Source organism: Crinia signifera, chromosome 1 (genome assembly GCF_055691185.1).
Source record: "Crinia signifera chromosome 1, ASM5569118v1, whole genome shotgun sequence".
NCBI lineage: Eukaryota > Metazoa > Chordata > Amphibia > Anura > Myobatrachidae > Crinia > Crinia signifera.
The window spans coordinates 80,577,533-80,591,455 of record NC_139217.1 but is presented as its reverse complement, the minus strand read 5'-3'; the positions used below and the strand labels follow the sequence as shown (position 1 = coordinate 80,591,455).

Genomic DNA, 13,923 nt, shown 5'->3' with positions numbered 1-13,923 from the left:
TACAACACACCCACAATAAACATTACTTTCATTTTAATAAACAATACCTTAAAAGTACAGAGTTTTGCTTGGGTAGACATAAATCTGATTGTGCAGAAACAGAGTTGCATATAAGGACTACTGTAACAATGATCATCATCGCCACCATTTCCAATCTAAGGTTACACTGCAGAAAAGCCTTGCTAACAGCCAGCTATTTACTCTTCCCAACCATGTCATTCAGATTATTTACTCACCTGTGCTGCTAGGCAGGACCAGCTGCCTCACTACTGGAGTCCTCCCAGGGGTGGAGGTTGGGGAGGAGAAGCCGCTGTTATATGGACTTCCACTAGGATTTGGACTGTAAGGGCTGACAAAGTTGGATGAATTGTAGGGAACGCTGTACATACTCTGACGCTTGCTGGCTGAAAAACAAACACACAGTTGCACACTTCATTATCAGGCTCGGGAGAAGGATTCCTGCAGTGCTTATTTTAGTGTGGAAGCTACAAGAAACAACTAGTTGCGCCAATGACCATTACAATGCAGGCACATATATTATCTATGCTGCTCTGTACATGTAAACCAGGGACGGGGAATGACCCTCCAGCTGCTGTTGAACTACATATCCCAGCATGCCCTGCTTCAGTTTTGCTATTTAGCCATGTTAAAACTGTTGCAGGGCATGTTGGGATGTGTAGTTTAACAACTGTAGTGTTTCTATCCTCAGATCTCCATATATTTCATGCGTGTATTATATGGAAAAGGAGGAAGAACACTCCCATAGTGCATTAAAAATGATTGAATTAAAATCACATAACATACAGTTAAAAATGAGGGTAACCTCGTACCAGATGTTCACCTTCCCTCGGCTCTTGTATTTTGTCTACATTCGGCTTTTAAAGAATACCCGGGTTCCATCTTTCTTTCTGGCTGTTTTCTGACCTGAACATCTGGTACGAGGTTACCCTCATTTTTAACTGTATGTTATGTGATTTTAATTAAATGATTTTTAATGCACTATGGGAGTGTTCTTCCTCCTTTTCCATATAATACACTCATGAAATATATGGAGATCTGAGGAAATACACACTACAAAGATACCTTGATGCAAGTGACACCGAGCCTTTATATGTAAGCAGAAGTGTAAAGTATATTACAAGAGTTGGGGTTAAATGTGGCAATTTATTCCTTTTTTCACATGTAATACTTGTCCTCGGGAGGATTTGATGAACACTGTGATCATCCACTATTTTGGAAAAAACTGAATGTGAAACTTTTAGACATTTTGCGCAAAGTTGTCACTCACTCACCTTTCTTGCTAGATGTATATCTTTTGATAGTGTTTGTAGCACTGTTTTGTGTCGATTTGCAGCAATAAGCAGCGCCAGTTCTCAAACACATTTCTATTGTTCTAGCCACAAATGTAGCAACTGAGGTGAGGGTCCTCATACATACTGTCATATGTACATTAGATGATGCAGTGGATTTGCATTAGATCTGACAGGATTAGATGTTGCTTCTAAAATAAGTGTTTCCTGCACAGCTGCCTCAGCCCTGTCTGGTAGACATTATAAAGCTACTTTTCCAGTTATGAATATACCCAGGGATACAAAGAGACAGTAGTTTGTTTAGATTAAAGATGCTATTTGGGTGTTGGGTAGTGTACTCTAGGATTACAGGTTGGATTTAGGTTTGGATGTAATTACACCTAGCCTCAAAGCTTGGGAGTGGATTCTGCAATTGGACTTAAGCTGTGTAACAGGATTAGGAGCACCGGATTTATTTTATAGACTATACCACGCAGGCTCTGCAAGTGCACAACTGCTATGCAAAGTCATATAGAAGGTGCCACACAATACACAATCATAGAATGCAGTGCGACATCCCAGTAGAAAGTCCTCTCTGAACAGCAGTATTTTTTTCAGCAAGTCTTTTTCTTGGATGGACTTAGTATAAAAGAGATCATAATATCCACAGAAATGATAGAAACACTCTTGGATTAGTATTGCTTATAATTATATACATCTCAATTTGTAGATGATCTACTCAGTTACCTCCCTATTTGATTGCATTTCCTTTTGTGTAAAGCCGGAAAAAAAAATCATTTCCGTTGTTGCCGTCCATCTTTCCTCCATTCTCTATAGTTAGACAAGCTGTAATCAGCGGTCGGAGATGGGATAGCTCAAGTGTGTGTGTGGTGGGGGTAGAGAGCAAGAAAAGGATGCCTCATTCACTTCTTTGACTAGGTTAAAACATTTTGCCAACGTCATTACAAGCACAATATTTCATATTAAACATTAAAAAATAGCTGGAAAGTGATGCAAGTCACCCAGCCAGAATGATAGTGATCACAGGACAGCTATCTGAATTCACTGAAAGCTGATTAATTTCCTGCGGTTGTACTCTTCTTTGTCATGGACCCAAAACTAGCAGAGGATAGCTCTTACTGTACCTCCGAAAGATCGCCTGCTGATGCATTTTAACCAGATGGAGTTTTTCCCCAAGGCAGTACGGTGATAACATGTTGTAGGATACCTTTATTGCTTGTTTTGAATAAAATATTGCAACTGCTTTGCAAGAAGTTTCCAAAAATGTTACCCAAACCAAAGGCGATAAAACGAGACAGATTGGTATCCTTTTCTTACTCTATATTCCCTATGGATTACTGCTTCTGATAAATAAAAAAATAATAATTCTGCATTCGTAACCAAGGCTTACGTCATTCTTTTTGGAGAAAACGGGTAACACACATCAATCTCTACAAAGATATAAAATTAATTCCATTGTTGTGATAGACCAGGGGGGGGAATATAATAGGATGAGAGATTCAGAAAGTGAGAGATTTGGTAAGAAATCTCCAGGTTTTTTGAATACGGCAATCCAAATCTCTCATCCTATTACATTTCGCCCCATTATTTTTACATGACCTGCTTTATTAAAATAGTCACCGTTTGGCTCCCTTTTGTCACAGATTAAGGTTATACACACACACACAAACCTTCATCTACAAAAGCTGCATGGAATTGGAAAACCTGCATCAAAATGCATCCAGTGGTTCTTGAGATTAGCCTGAGGACTTTATTTTATACTATATAAAGGTTACCGACCAAACATTGTTAGCTTCTTCTGTCTTGTCCCTTCTTCCCATCTGTCATACCCTTTAACCTATGTCTCTCTCAACCCCCACCCCTTTTACACCTGTTCCTATGTCTCTCCCTGTCACCCAGTCCTTCCAGGAATCTGGAAATTGCAAGACTGGATATTCGGTTGCGAATGAAAATAAATGAGGATGTTCAAATGAACGTGTCCACAAAGATAGTGGAGATATTACACATTTCTGTACTTTCTCAGCAGGACTCAAGCAAGAGTGAGCAAGATGGACAGATCTGTTCTCCAAACCGGCATACTAGCCAGCTCCCTGCTGTCAGCAAGAAGACCACAGGAAGCTGCTGCCAACAATGGGTCAATGTATGCCCAACATTAACATGCAATTCTCCGAGAACTAGTAAATGAGGGTTATTAATCTGTGTTAGGAGTGGGAGACCAGTAATATCCGTGAAGTCAGGAAGACCGTGGCTGAGCCAGAGTCATTTAACCAACTTCTGTGGACTGAGATGCGCAAGCTGCATTTGCATCAATTAGCTGATAAGTGGCTTGCATCATCAGGAACAAACATCCGCACTACAGCTTATACAAAAAACAGAGTGCTTGTTACAGGCAAGAAGACGTGGGTGGGGCTGAGCTAATGGCTTAGGGGAAAACTGCACTCTTGGTATGGCCAAGTAGGTGGCGGTCCCTGTTGCTATCACTTTGTTCCTGATACAAGTGAGAACCATCATGGGGCACTGTAAAACTCCTATCAGTGCCCGGGTGGGTGTGCGTCTGGGCATACCTGAGGGTAGGGGAGGTGCCTGTCCTATTCTCACTGCAGATGTCAGAGTCCTATCTTTTAGATTATTACATAATAGCTACTTTTACTATAAGATGTGCAGGCATATAACAGTGCCACTGACACGATATGCAGTAGCACAACAAACATGTGAATGTTAGAGCTGGTTGCTAGGCCTCTCACATACACAATCACATAACACACTAGGACTACAGCTCCAGCATAAGGGATGCAGTTTTTTCCACTGGGATCTGATTTCTATCTTTGAACATTTTATTGTACAAAGAGCCACACTGTCAATATGAAATGCCTATTGTGTTATGTGGCTGAAGGGCAATTAGTACAGAGTGTTCAAAGCAGCCTGATGATCTGGAAGAGAAAAGCTTCATATAACAGATGCCACATTCTCACAGCCTACAGATCTCTTCAGTCTGGTCATGTGTGGAGAAATGCTGCAATGCAAATCATTACTTTTGCATGCAGGATATACACGGGCTGTTTCTGCATGCAGCCCACACTTTATTTTTTACACTGTGATTTAGACTTGAGCTAGGCCATACCTTCCGTAAATCTAAATCTCTAACATGTAACATCTGCTCCTATTGCAGTGCAACAGCTTTTACCCCAGGTGTAAAGTTATTGTTCTATTCTGCTTCTACTCAGAAGCAGCCCCATTATGTGAAGCGGTGTACACACAATTAAGACTATGCAATTTGGTACCTATGTATTATCTGGGCTCCCATGTTAAATGCACCCCATTTTTTCATACCCCTACTATCCAACTACGCATGGAGTTGATTTTATATAGTGTGGCGAGCGCAGCGAGGGGACGCGGTCTCATAAGAAAAACGGGAGCCCAGATATTACATAAGTACCTGCAATTTCCATTAACACCCCACAACCATACAATCTTGACTATCACTTGAGATTTTGACTATGCGCTATTTGGTCTACGGCCAAATGAACAAGCAACATCTTTTACCATGCGATACCGACCACGCAGGGCTGTGATCGTTATCACAAGCAGGGTTAATGCTGTGCGATCTTTGCTAACTTTCTATATGTTTTTGATTATATAGTGAAAATTGTAAGCCAAAATCACACAGTGTGTACACACCTTTAGCGTGAGTGAATAAATGTATTTTATGTCCTGTAAGTTGCCAGCACATCCCACAGATGGCTCAAACGGAAAGATCTCTGACCAAGTCCACACCTTGAACGCTATGTAATATTCCTCTAATAGGTCATCTCTGCAGTGTGACAGTGACAGAGATTCATCAGTCCAGACCACCACCTGACATTGCTCCATGGGTTCAGTTCTTACACTCACATGCCCAATTCTAAGCACTCTCAGTGGTGGTCAGCATGTGCACTCTGACCAGTCTGTATTACGCTGCTTCAGTGTACTGCGAGTTCTGTCACCTTTCTATCAGCACTAACTTTAGCAATTTAGCAACTGTAGCTACAGTAGCTCATCTGTAGGAACGGATCAGACATGCTAGCCTTCCCTTCTCACGTGCACCAATCAGCCTTGGGCGCCCATGACACTGTTGCCGGTTGGTCCTTCCTTGTACCACTTTTGGCAGGTACTAACCACTGTATACCAAGAGCATCCCATGAGACCTGCCACTTTTAGAGATGCTCTGACCCAGTCACCTAGCCATCACAATCTGGTCCTTGCCAAAGTCACTCAGGGGTAGATTTTTTTATAGTGGCGCTAAAAGCACCACTATAACACTTCCTGCTTCGCCTCATTAGCGAGGTGAAGCAGGAGGGGACTCAGACAAGATCTACTAACATCTTGCCCGCCGAAGCAGGGGAGCGCTAACCCCCCCTCCGGCGATGCCTCCTCCAGCTGACAGCGCATCAGTTAACACTGACGCGCTGTCTGCTTTTACCCGGCCGGCTGGACTGGGCATGCGTGGGATCTCGCTACTCACACGAGATCCCCAGCGCAGCTCAGAGCCAGCAGCAGGGTCAGCGCTGTCCCTGCTGTAGGCATAGGGCATCGCCGCCTGCAGCTGTCGAAGTCGATAGCTGCAGGCGGTGGAACGGTCAGCGATGCTGACCGTTCATAAATTAGGTATGCCTGTTGAGCGCTGTACTTAAAATAGTACATGCGGTACCCCGCCCCCACACCACCGCTGTTACAGCACCCGCACAGCGGGTTTAATAGATGAGGGGGAAGCGCTGTCCCAGCGCATATACCCCACAAGAACGAATAATAAGTCTACCCCTCAGATCCTTACGCTAGCCCATTTTTCCTGCTTTCATCTAAGCCTGGACCACTAATTAGAGAAAACACATAATCGATCGATCACGGCCAACAGCGTACACGCAGCGGTCACATTGCACATGCGCAACCTCATACTATAATTGACACTGAGAGCAATCGCAATCCATTCACAGTTTGACTGACAGATCGCTTGTGTTTGGGGGTGGAAACATGGTGTTTTCTGGGTGCGTTTCTCTATATTCATTCCACATTAGTCCTCTTTACCCATTCATCCGAAACTATTATATAACATATGAGTTTACATGACACATGCATTTTATTAGCTAGAAATCATGTATTTTGCAGAGCGATTCATCTACGTATGGTTACTTGCAGAGCCTGTTCTGTTCACTGACCAGACTGGATGTACTCACCTGACATGGTTTGCTCAAGCCTGTGGATAAGTGACTTTTTTGCACATTCCACATCAGGAGTGGGACTATCAAAAACTTGCCGACACCAAACCAGGGGACTCATCGATTTGTGCGATGACGTTTTCTTTGGTGAAGAATACAACCTATAAATGAGAACAAAACAATTCACTATCCACCCAGCCATAATAACACACCTACTCCAAGATCATGTTCCTTTATCCTGATGATACAGTACAATGCCAAGGTCACATCTAAGCTTCCATGGGGTGCAGCATATACAATGTAAATATAAGGTGCCGACTGAGCGATAATTATTGGAGATACTCACTCCATAATTATTGGAAAAGATCACCACCTCACAGACCTTTACATACTCGGCTGCAGAATTAAGGAGGGACCTTGCATTGCCTAATGAGCACCTCTGTTCTTACTTCTCACGACAATAAAAGTTAAATATTTACACAATAAGACAGCAGCAAGACAGGTGTGAATAGACAGGAGCTTTTTACTGATGATCTGTATACAAAAAATGTCACTTTTACAGCACCCTTACATTATATGTACAGTTCACACTTATTAGTGACAGAACGCACAGTTTCAAAGGGTACATGGTATGTGAATCGCACTTTCGGCTATATTGTTAAAAGTGCTGAAGAACGTGTTTTTATTACTTACATATTGCCATTTCCTAACCTGAGCTTTGAAGGTGTAATTGTGCTGTCTGAGGTCTTTTCTGTTACAGTGGGATTTGAGATCAAATCATGTGATATCAATCTAATAAAGAAACAAAATAACACCATACTGTATATAGGAAACACATGCTTTTTTTATGGTGTTTTTAGGGTTTTCAAAAACATACTGTAGTTATATGGATGAGCTGTATGCATTTTTGAGGTGTGTTCAAAATTTAAACTTTAGATCCTTCCAAATGTGAATAGACTTACAGTACAATACCATTATGTATTCTGCATAAAGTTGTATAGGTAGAAAACCATTACGCTCATCAGAATGCATGTGAAATAGGAGATCACTGCTTACCAAGACGCATAAATAGAAGTGTATTTCTGAGAAAGCAATTATGTGAGGTCATATTCTTATATATTAATATTATGTAGGAGACTTGGAGGGATGTAACGCATATTATATATATTATAGTGATCATACTAGCACCCTGCACCTGTCACAACCCATGCAGTGCCTCTTTCTTGCTGTGGGTGTTGCTCCGTGTTATGATTCTTCTAGTACAGTCTCTTCTATATATCAGTGCTGAGATACAGACCAGAGCAGCGTTGCCATGGATGGCAATAGTGCAACTGGCCTTCGATAGTGTCATACTATGGTTTTTACCTATCAATGGTCATCCATTTTCCATGACTGATTGGCCTGTGGGCCAATCAACACATGGAGGCAGGGCTTCACAGGTGCTTGACACCGATGGGCGATCACTAGGTGCAGGGTGCTAGAATGAACACTAAACTACATATAAACACAATGCAAACGGGTTTATTATGTGTATACCTCCTGCTGGAGAAAAAGCACTATATAACATGATTATTAAATATAATAATAACTGAAGACATAACTTTGCGACTCAGCATAATCAGCAGGCATTCCCCAGTTATGGGCCTCATTTGGTAAATACATTTTACAGATTACATCCCCATATAAAATGATAGATGCGATACATTTTTAACGGTCACTAGGAGCGAAGTTGCTAAATAACTGGTTAGTGCAAATGAAGAAAGTTGTATATTAAAGTACACTTGTAAACTACCCCAGTGGTAACCTACCCTGGTCCTCATGGCTCCCTCAGTCCAGGTTTCAAGGATATCCATTCTAAAGCACAAATGGCTAAATAAGTACCTCAACCACTTGGATTAAACCATGTGTGCACAGCAATGGATTATCCTTAAAACTAGAACTTTTTGGGAAAATCAAACCTAGTATTATTTCTAGCACCGTTCACATTCCAATGCCCATGCAGTTCCTCTTTGCTGCCTGAGGTGTCACTCTTTGCTGCAGCACTTCTAGAACACTCTGGTCTATACCTCGGGATCACTAAAGCACAGGGCTTAGGTTGATTTACGAACCAGGAATTTAGACCGGATTAGCCACTATTCACAGCTAAACCAGGTCTATTTGGGTGCCTAAGTAAGTAAAGGGCATCAGATTACTTTAGGTGCCCAAAGAAATCATTTGAATTGCCACCCAGGAGTCTATATTTGGCGTAAGGTCTATTTTTAGACCTACAACCAGTATTCTAACGTGTTATAGTATCAAGTCAGGTATAAAGTGCTCCTTTATCTACAATTGTCTAGTCCAGGGATGGAGAACCTTCGACCCTCCAGGTGTTGTTGAACTACACATCCCAAAATGCTTTGCTACAGTTTTAGCGTGGCAAAATAGCAAAACTGTAGCAGTGCATGCAGGGATGTGTAGTTCAGCAACAGCTGGAGGCCCAAAGGTTCCCCATCCCTGGTCTAGTCTTTCCTCAGAGAGGGACAGCCAATTTCCATTGAAGTTGCTCTACACCTGACTGCATTTGGTCTGTGGAATTACTCCTTTATTTGTTCTTTTTCCCATTTTTGTTGCAAAATCTGACAGTTGTTATCACTCAATATTAATGCCCGACTTCACTAATGTTATTATGGCTGTATAGATGGATGAAAATCCCAACAGCATATACAATTACCTGTGGGAATTTGGGGTCCTTCTGAAGCCACCCAGACTGTGGTAAGGGACTGGGGTGGACAGAGGGTTCACACACTTGATAGGGGATCTCCCCCATTGAGTACACAAGCTGACACACTGATCTCACACGCAGTAACCTCACCAGAGGACTTCAGAGGAAGACATCCACTTCTGCATGTCAAGGACGCTCTTTCGGATGACAGTGCTGCCAAGGAGTAATTACTGGGCTAATTATGCTGAGTTGAAACTGCAGATTGTTTAATTAGTCATTAGAGGGTGTTGCAGGGGTTCCAGATAAAGCCTTAACAATTATTGTACTAAAAATTACAATTGTAAGAAAAATCTTGCATTGGGGCTGCGAGAAAAAACAAAAAAGTGGCGATTTCTACAGAAATCACAGCGGCTCATTTTCTCTTTGATTAAATAGGAATTCATCTCACAATTGAATAAACGCTTAAAGACCACCATACACTACATATCCAATCACATTGCGTCCTATCAAGCTTGAGCTGCCCGGGACCGGGAGCACATGCGATCCCCATTCCCTGCCACTGAGAGGGGGTCAGACCCGGAGAACTTATCTCTGGCTCTGATCCGTTGCGCATGGGACTGCGCATCAGATGGGATGTCACATACATGCTATTTGATCTGACTTCACCTGATTTCTCTGCCCGATTCACCAGAAGTCGGGGCCAAATCGCATAGGGCAGTGGTTCCCAACCCTGGTCCTCAAGTACTCCCAACAGTGCACATTTTCCAGGTCTCCACACAGAATCACAGACAAAATAAATTAGCTCCACCTGTGGATATTTTAAAATGTGTCTGAATAATGAGTGCACCTGCTGGGTGACCTGGAAAACGTGCACTGTTGGGGGTACTTGAGGACCGAGGTTGGGAACCACTGGCATAGGGTATCTGAGCTACAGGTCTGGAATCCAGAGGAAAGCTGCTTGAGAAGAGTTGAAGCACAGGGGAAACCAACTCCTTATTAATGCCCATTAATTTGAAATGTTATGTCCAATAATCATATGTGGGTGTTTTATTCAGGTATTTATTTATTTAATTTCAGTCACATATTGTATATTAAAGAACACCTGCCACTGATACATAGTGATAGATTCCAGCAACAACTAAATAAGGAGAGCATACACTTAGCAGATGCGTAATAGATATAAAGAATGACTATGAAAAAAACACTCCACTGTTCAGTAACTCGGAACATGACCTCTCCAAGGAATGGCAACGCTCTGTCTGTTTGCATCTTCCACAGTATCCAGAGTCCGTAAAATCACTGCCTGGAGCTCTCCTCTATCATACTGTGTAATGCACATTATAAACAACTCAAAGAACCAAAATCAACCCCCTACTCCGAGCTTCTGTCATCGGTTCTGAGCTGTACTCCCACATGCTGCTCGAGATTAGATTCAAAATTAATTCCACATTAAAAAAAAATTGCAAGATGTGGAAAATAACAACAGACCCCTGTGAATTGATGTCCGATACATCTAAGGAGAATTGGATTAGAAGTCTTGAGTTTATTTAGTAGGCTGTGCCAACATTTATTTTATGTATGCAAATGGCTGTGTGGACAATTTCCATACAACGTCATGATGCAATGTTGTTAGATAGTATCACCGGTAGAATCATAGGACATTAGCCCAATATGCACCGAACACACACACACACCATTCTTCAGTATACTCCTATGAATGTTGGAGGTTGATACTCCAGTATCCAAAATACTGACACTTGCTTTGTGATGGTTCAGTGTACACAAACTTTGTTTCATGCACAAAATGATTTAAAATAAATAAATGGTATGAAACTACAATCAGGCTATGGGGGATATTCAATCTTCCACCGCTATTCCCGAAAGGGGAAATAGCGGATGGCCCTATTCAACACGGTCTTCCCCAACAGCATTGAACAGGGATCTCAGAGAACGGCCGGGAATTGACGAGCTCCAGGCCGCAGCTCGCCAATTTCTGGCCGCTTCTCACAGCCACGCCCCCTTCTCAGTGCTCGGCAGGCAGGACATAGTCCCACATGCAAAATCACTGTCGAGCCGGCTGAAAGGGTCACGTATGTTGAATACCCCCCTATGTATATAGTGTGTCCAGGCTAGCACACTGCATCTTTCAAAACCTGTGCAGTTCCTTTTCCCTGCCTGGGTGTCACTCTATGGTGCTTCTAACACAGTGTGGTCTGTATTTCATCACCGATTTGCTGACCAGACCTGTGCTAGATCTGCCAGAGCAGAGATCGACACCCCAGACAGGAAAGAGGAACTGCATGGGTTTTGAAAGGTGCAGGGTGCTTGAATAAAAACTATGTTTATAGGTTAGTGGTTCCCAAACTGTGTGCCGTGGCACCCTGGGAGACAAAACCAGTGCTGATGAATGGCAATCATAAACTCTATGGACAAACAGAAGCAAATCCTGTCCCTCACCATGTAAATGACCCTAAGAATGACATATAAACACAATCTTCATTTTATATATTTTTTTCTACATTTATTTAGGCCTAGGTGTGCCACGAAAATATTCTGATACTCTAGGGTTTTGTGATTTGAAAAAGTATGGGAACCACTGGTATAGGATGTATATGAGGCTTAAATTCTTTCTCTGTTTAGACTTGGGACCTATCCCCAAGATCTCTCATTATAGTAAACAATGCAAATATTTCAAGGTACAGAAAGCTCAGATATCCAAACTCCTTCAGATCTCAAGCATGTTCGATATGGGAGACTCAACCTGTAATGTAAATAAACTAATCTTGGTTGTGTCAGATTTGTCCAGTCAAACATATGAGCATTTTATCTGTCGCAAAAGCAGATTCTGACCAACCTCTACTGTACAAATGATGCATTTACCTTTCACTCAGTACATCCATGATATACAGCACAGTGACTGAAGAACGTGCAACTTTTTCACCTTTACTTGTTCATTCCATATGGAGGAACGGTAAAGACAGAAAAAAAAAACAGGCCTGTACATATACACTATTACTAGCAACTGAACAATGAAGGGAACCCAATATAGTGAAAGCATGATTTGGATGACTTAATGGTAAGCATTAGGAAGAAGAGTCAACAGCTATTTTTAAAGAGAGGGTGTGTCCAACTCGCCATCATCCTCAGAGACCCAATAATACCTACAGCAATTATATTCACAGAAATGCAGTGTAAAGCCTGGCACAGGTGGGGTAGGGGGGTGAGAACAGCACGGCACAGGTGGGGTAATGAAGGGGGACGGAGCAGCCCCTTCACAGGTGGGAAACGAGAATAGCCCGACACAGGTGGGGTAAAGTAGGGGAATGGGGCAAGAACCGCCTAAAGGTGTCCATACACATGCTGCACATACTTTTTGTACTAGATCTCATCGCAAAACCGAGATGCGATATTGTATACAATAATTGTAACGTGTATGGGCACCTTGAGACAGATGGCGGAAGGGACAGCCTGGTGCGGGTGGAGAGAAGGGAGCAGCCTGACAGAGGTGGGCTTTACGGTGGTGGGGGGCATGATAGCCTGGCGCAGGTGGGGGGGGGGGGGGGAATTGCCTGGTGCGGGGGGGTGTTCAGTCTGGCACCGGTGGGGAGGAGGGGGTGGGCAGTCTGCCGGAGTTGGTGGTGGGCAGTCTGGTGCAGGTATGTGGGGGGGGGGGGGGGGGGGGGAAATAGCCTGGCACAGGTGAGGGGGCGGCCTGGCACAGGTAGTGGCAGATAAGCCTAGCACAGGTAGCTTATGAAAGTAAATGTAGTCAGTTACCAGCTCTCCTCCTCCTCGAAGTCCACCATCCTGTCCATGTCCTCCAGTCGCAGTGGGAGCACCTGGTCCAGCAGGAGACCGCAGTCCTGTCTCCTCTCCTCAGACACTGCCTCCATGAACTCTTCCCAGGCGGCCCCATCTCCTCGCACACCACCCTTCTCCTGGAACGCAGGCCCCGAGCTCAGATTACGCCCGCCGAGGAGCAGTGGGGAGATGGGGGCAGCGGTGTGCGCGGAGGGCTGAGGCCGGAGCAGCTGGGGCAGGGTGGGAGTTTTGGGGGAGTTCGGGGCAGCAGTGGATCGTGAGCGGAGCTGCTCGTTCTGCTTTTCCAGCTTCTTCACCAGCTCCTGTAGCTTCCTCACCTCTTGGTCGGCGTTGACATTGGAGTTGACGTCCTCCATGGCAGCCGGTATGATCCCTCTGTCACCCCGTACCGGCTCAGCCCCGGCCGGAGCTCAGAACTCGGTTACTTTCGCAAACTGCCACTCGCTGCCAGGTAGCCACGCCCAGACGCGACCGGCCGCTGACATCACTGGGCCCCATCACACCTCCCAAAGCTTCTTCCCACCAATCACCACCTTCACAGCACGCACCTCTCAGTTGATGTCAGCGCGTATCGCTGGTACGTGGCAATAGCCTTGCCCATACCGCTTCTATCCTTGCCCTTACAGGCCGGGAAGATCCATTGCAGCCATGTTTGATGTGGGCAAAGGAACGGGATTAATGAATACTGAAAGTTGTGGCACTTTTCGTACAGTACGCAATCATCAGCGAGTTTTCGGAAGTGTACACGATGGGGCTCATTCAGAGTTATTAGAGTTCTGTGCAAAAGTGTGGAAATCAAATCGCCATTTGTTGATCGTGTGCGCCGAATTACACACGCGCAAGACCTGAAATTGCATTTCACTGCTAACTGGGGGCAGCGACTGAACATTTTGTAGGA

The 13,923-nt window shown here is 43.8% G+C and overlaps 1 protein-coding gene across 2 annotated transcripts in view; it reads right to left on the bottom strand.

Annotated features, from left to right (window-relative positions):
- Positions 1-13,572, bottom strand: part of SLAIN2 (SLAIN family member 2) — a 36,656-nt gene extending 23,084 nt beyond the window's left edge. Inside the window, exons 1-3 of one of the 2 annotated variants that reach the window (XM_083168071.1) lie at positions 12,981-13,572; positions 6,521-6,663; positions 237-404 (exon numbers count right to left, since the gene is read on the bottom strand). In XM_083168071.1, coding sequence (XP_083024197.1) covers positions 237-404; positions 6,521-6,663; positions 12,981-13,381 — 712 coding nt within the window. In that variant the 5' untranslated portion in view covers positions 13,382-13,572. The remainder of the gene's footprint in view (positions 1-236; positions 405-6,520; positions 6,664-12,980) is intronic. The other variant, XM_083168070.1, reaches the window with a different exon arrangement.
- Between the last annotated feature and the right edge of the window lie 351 nt (positions 13,573-13,923).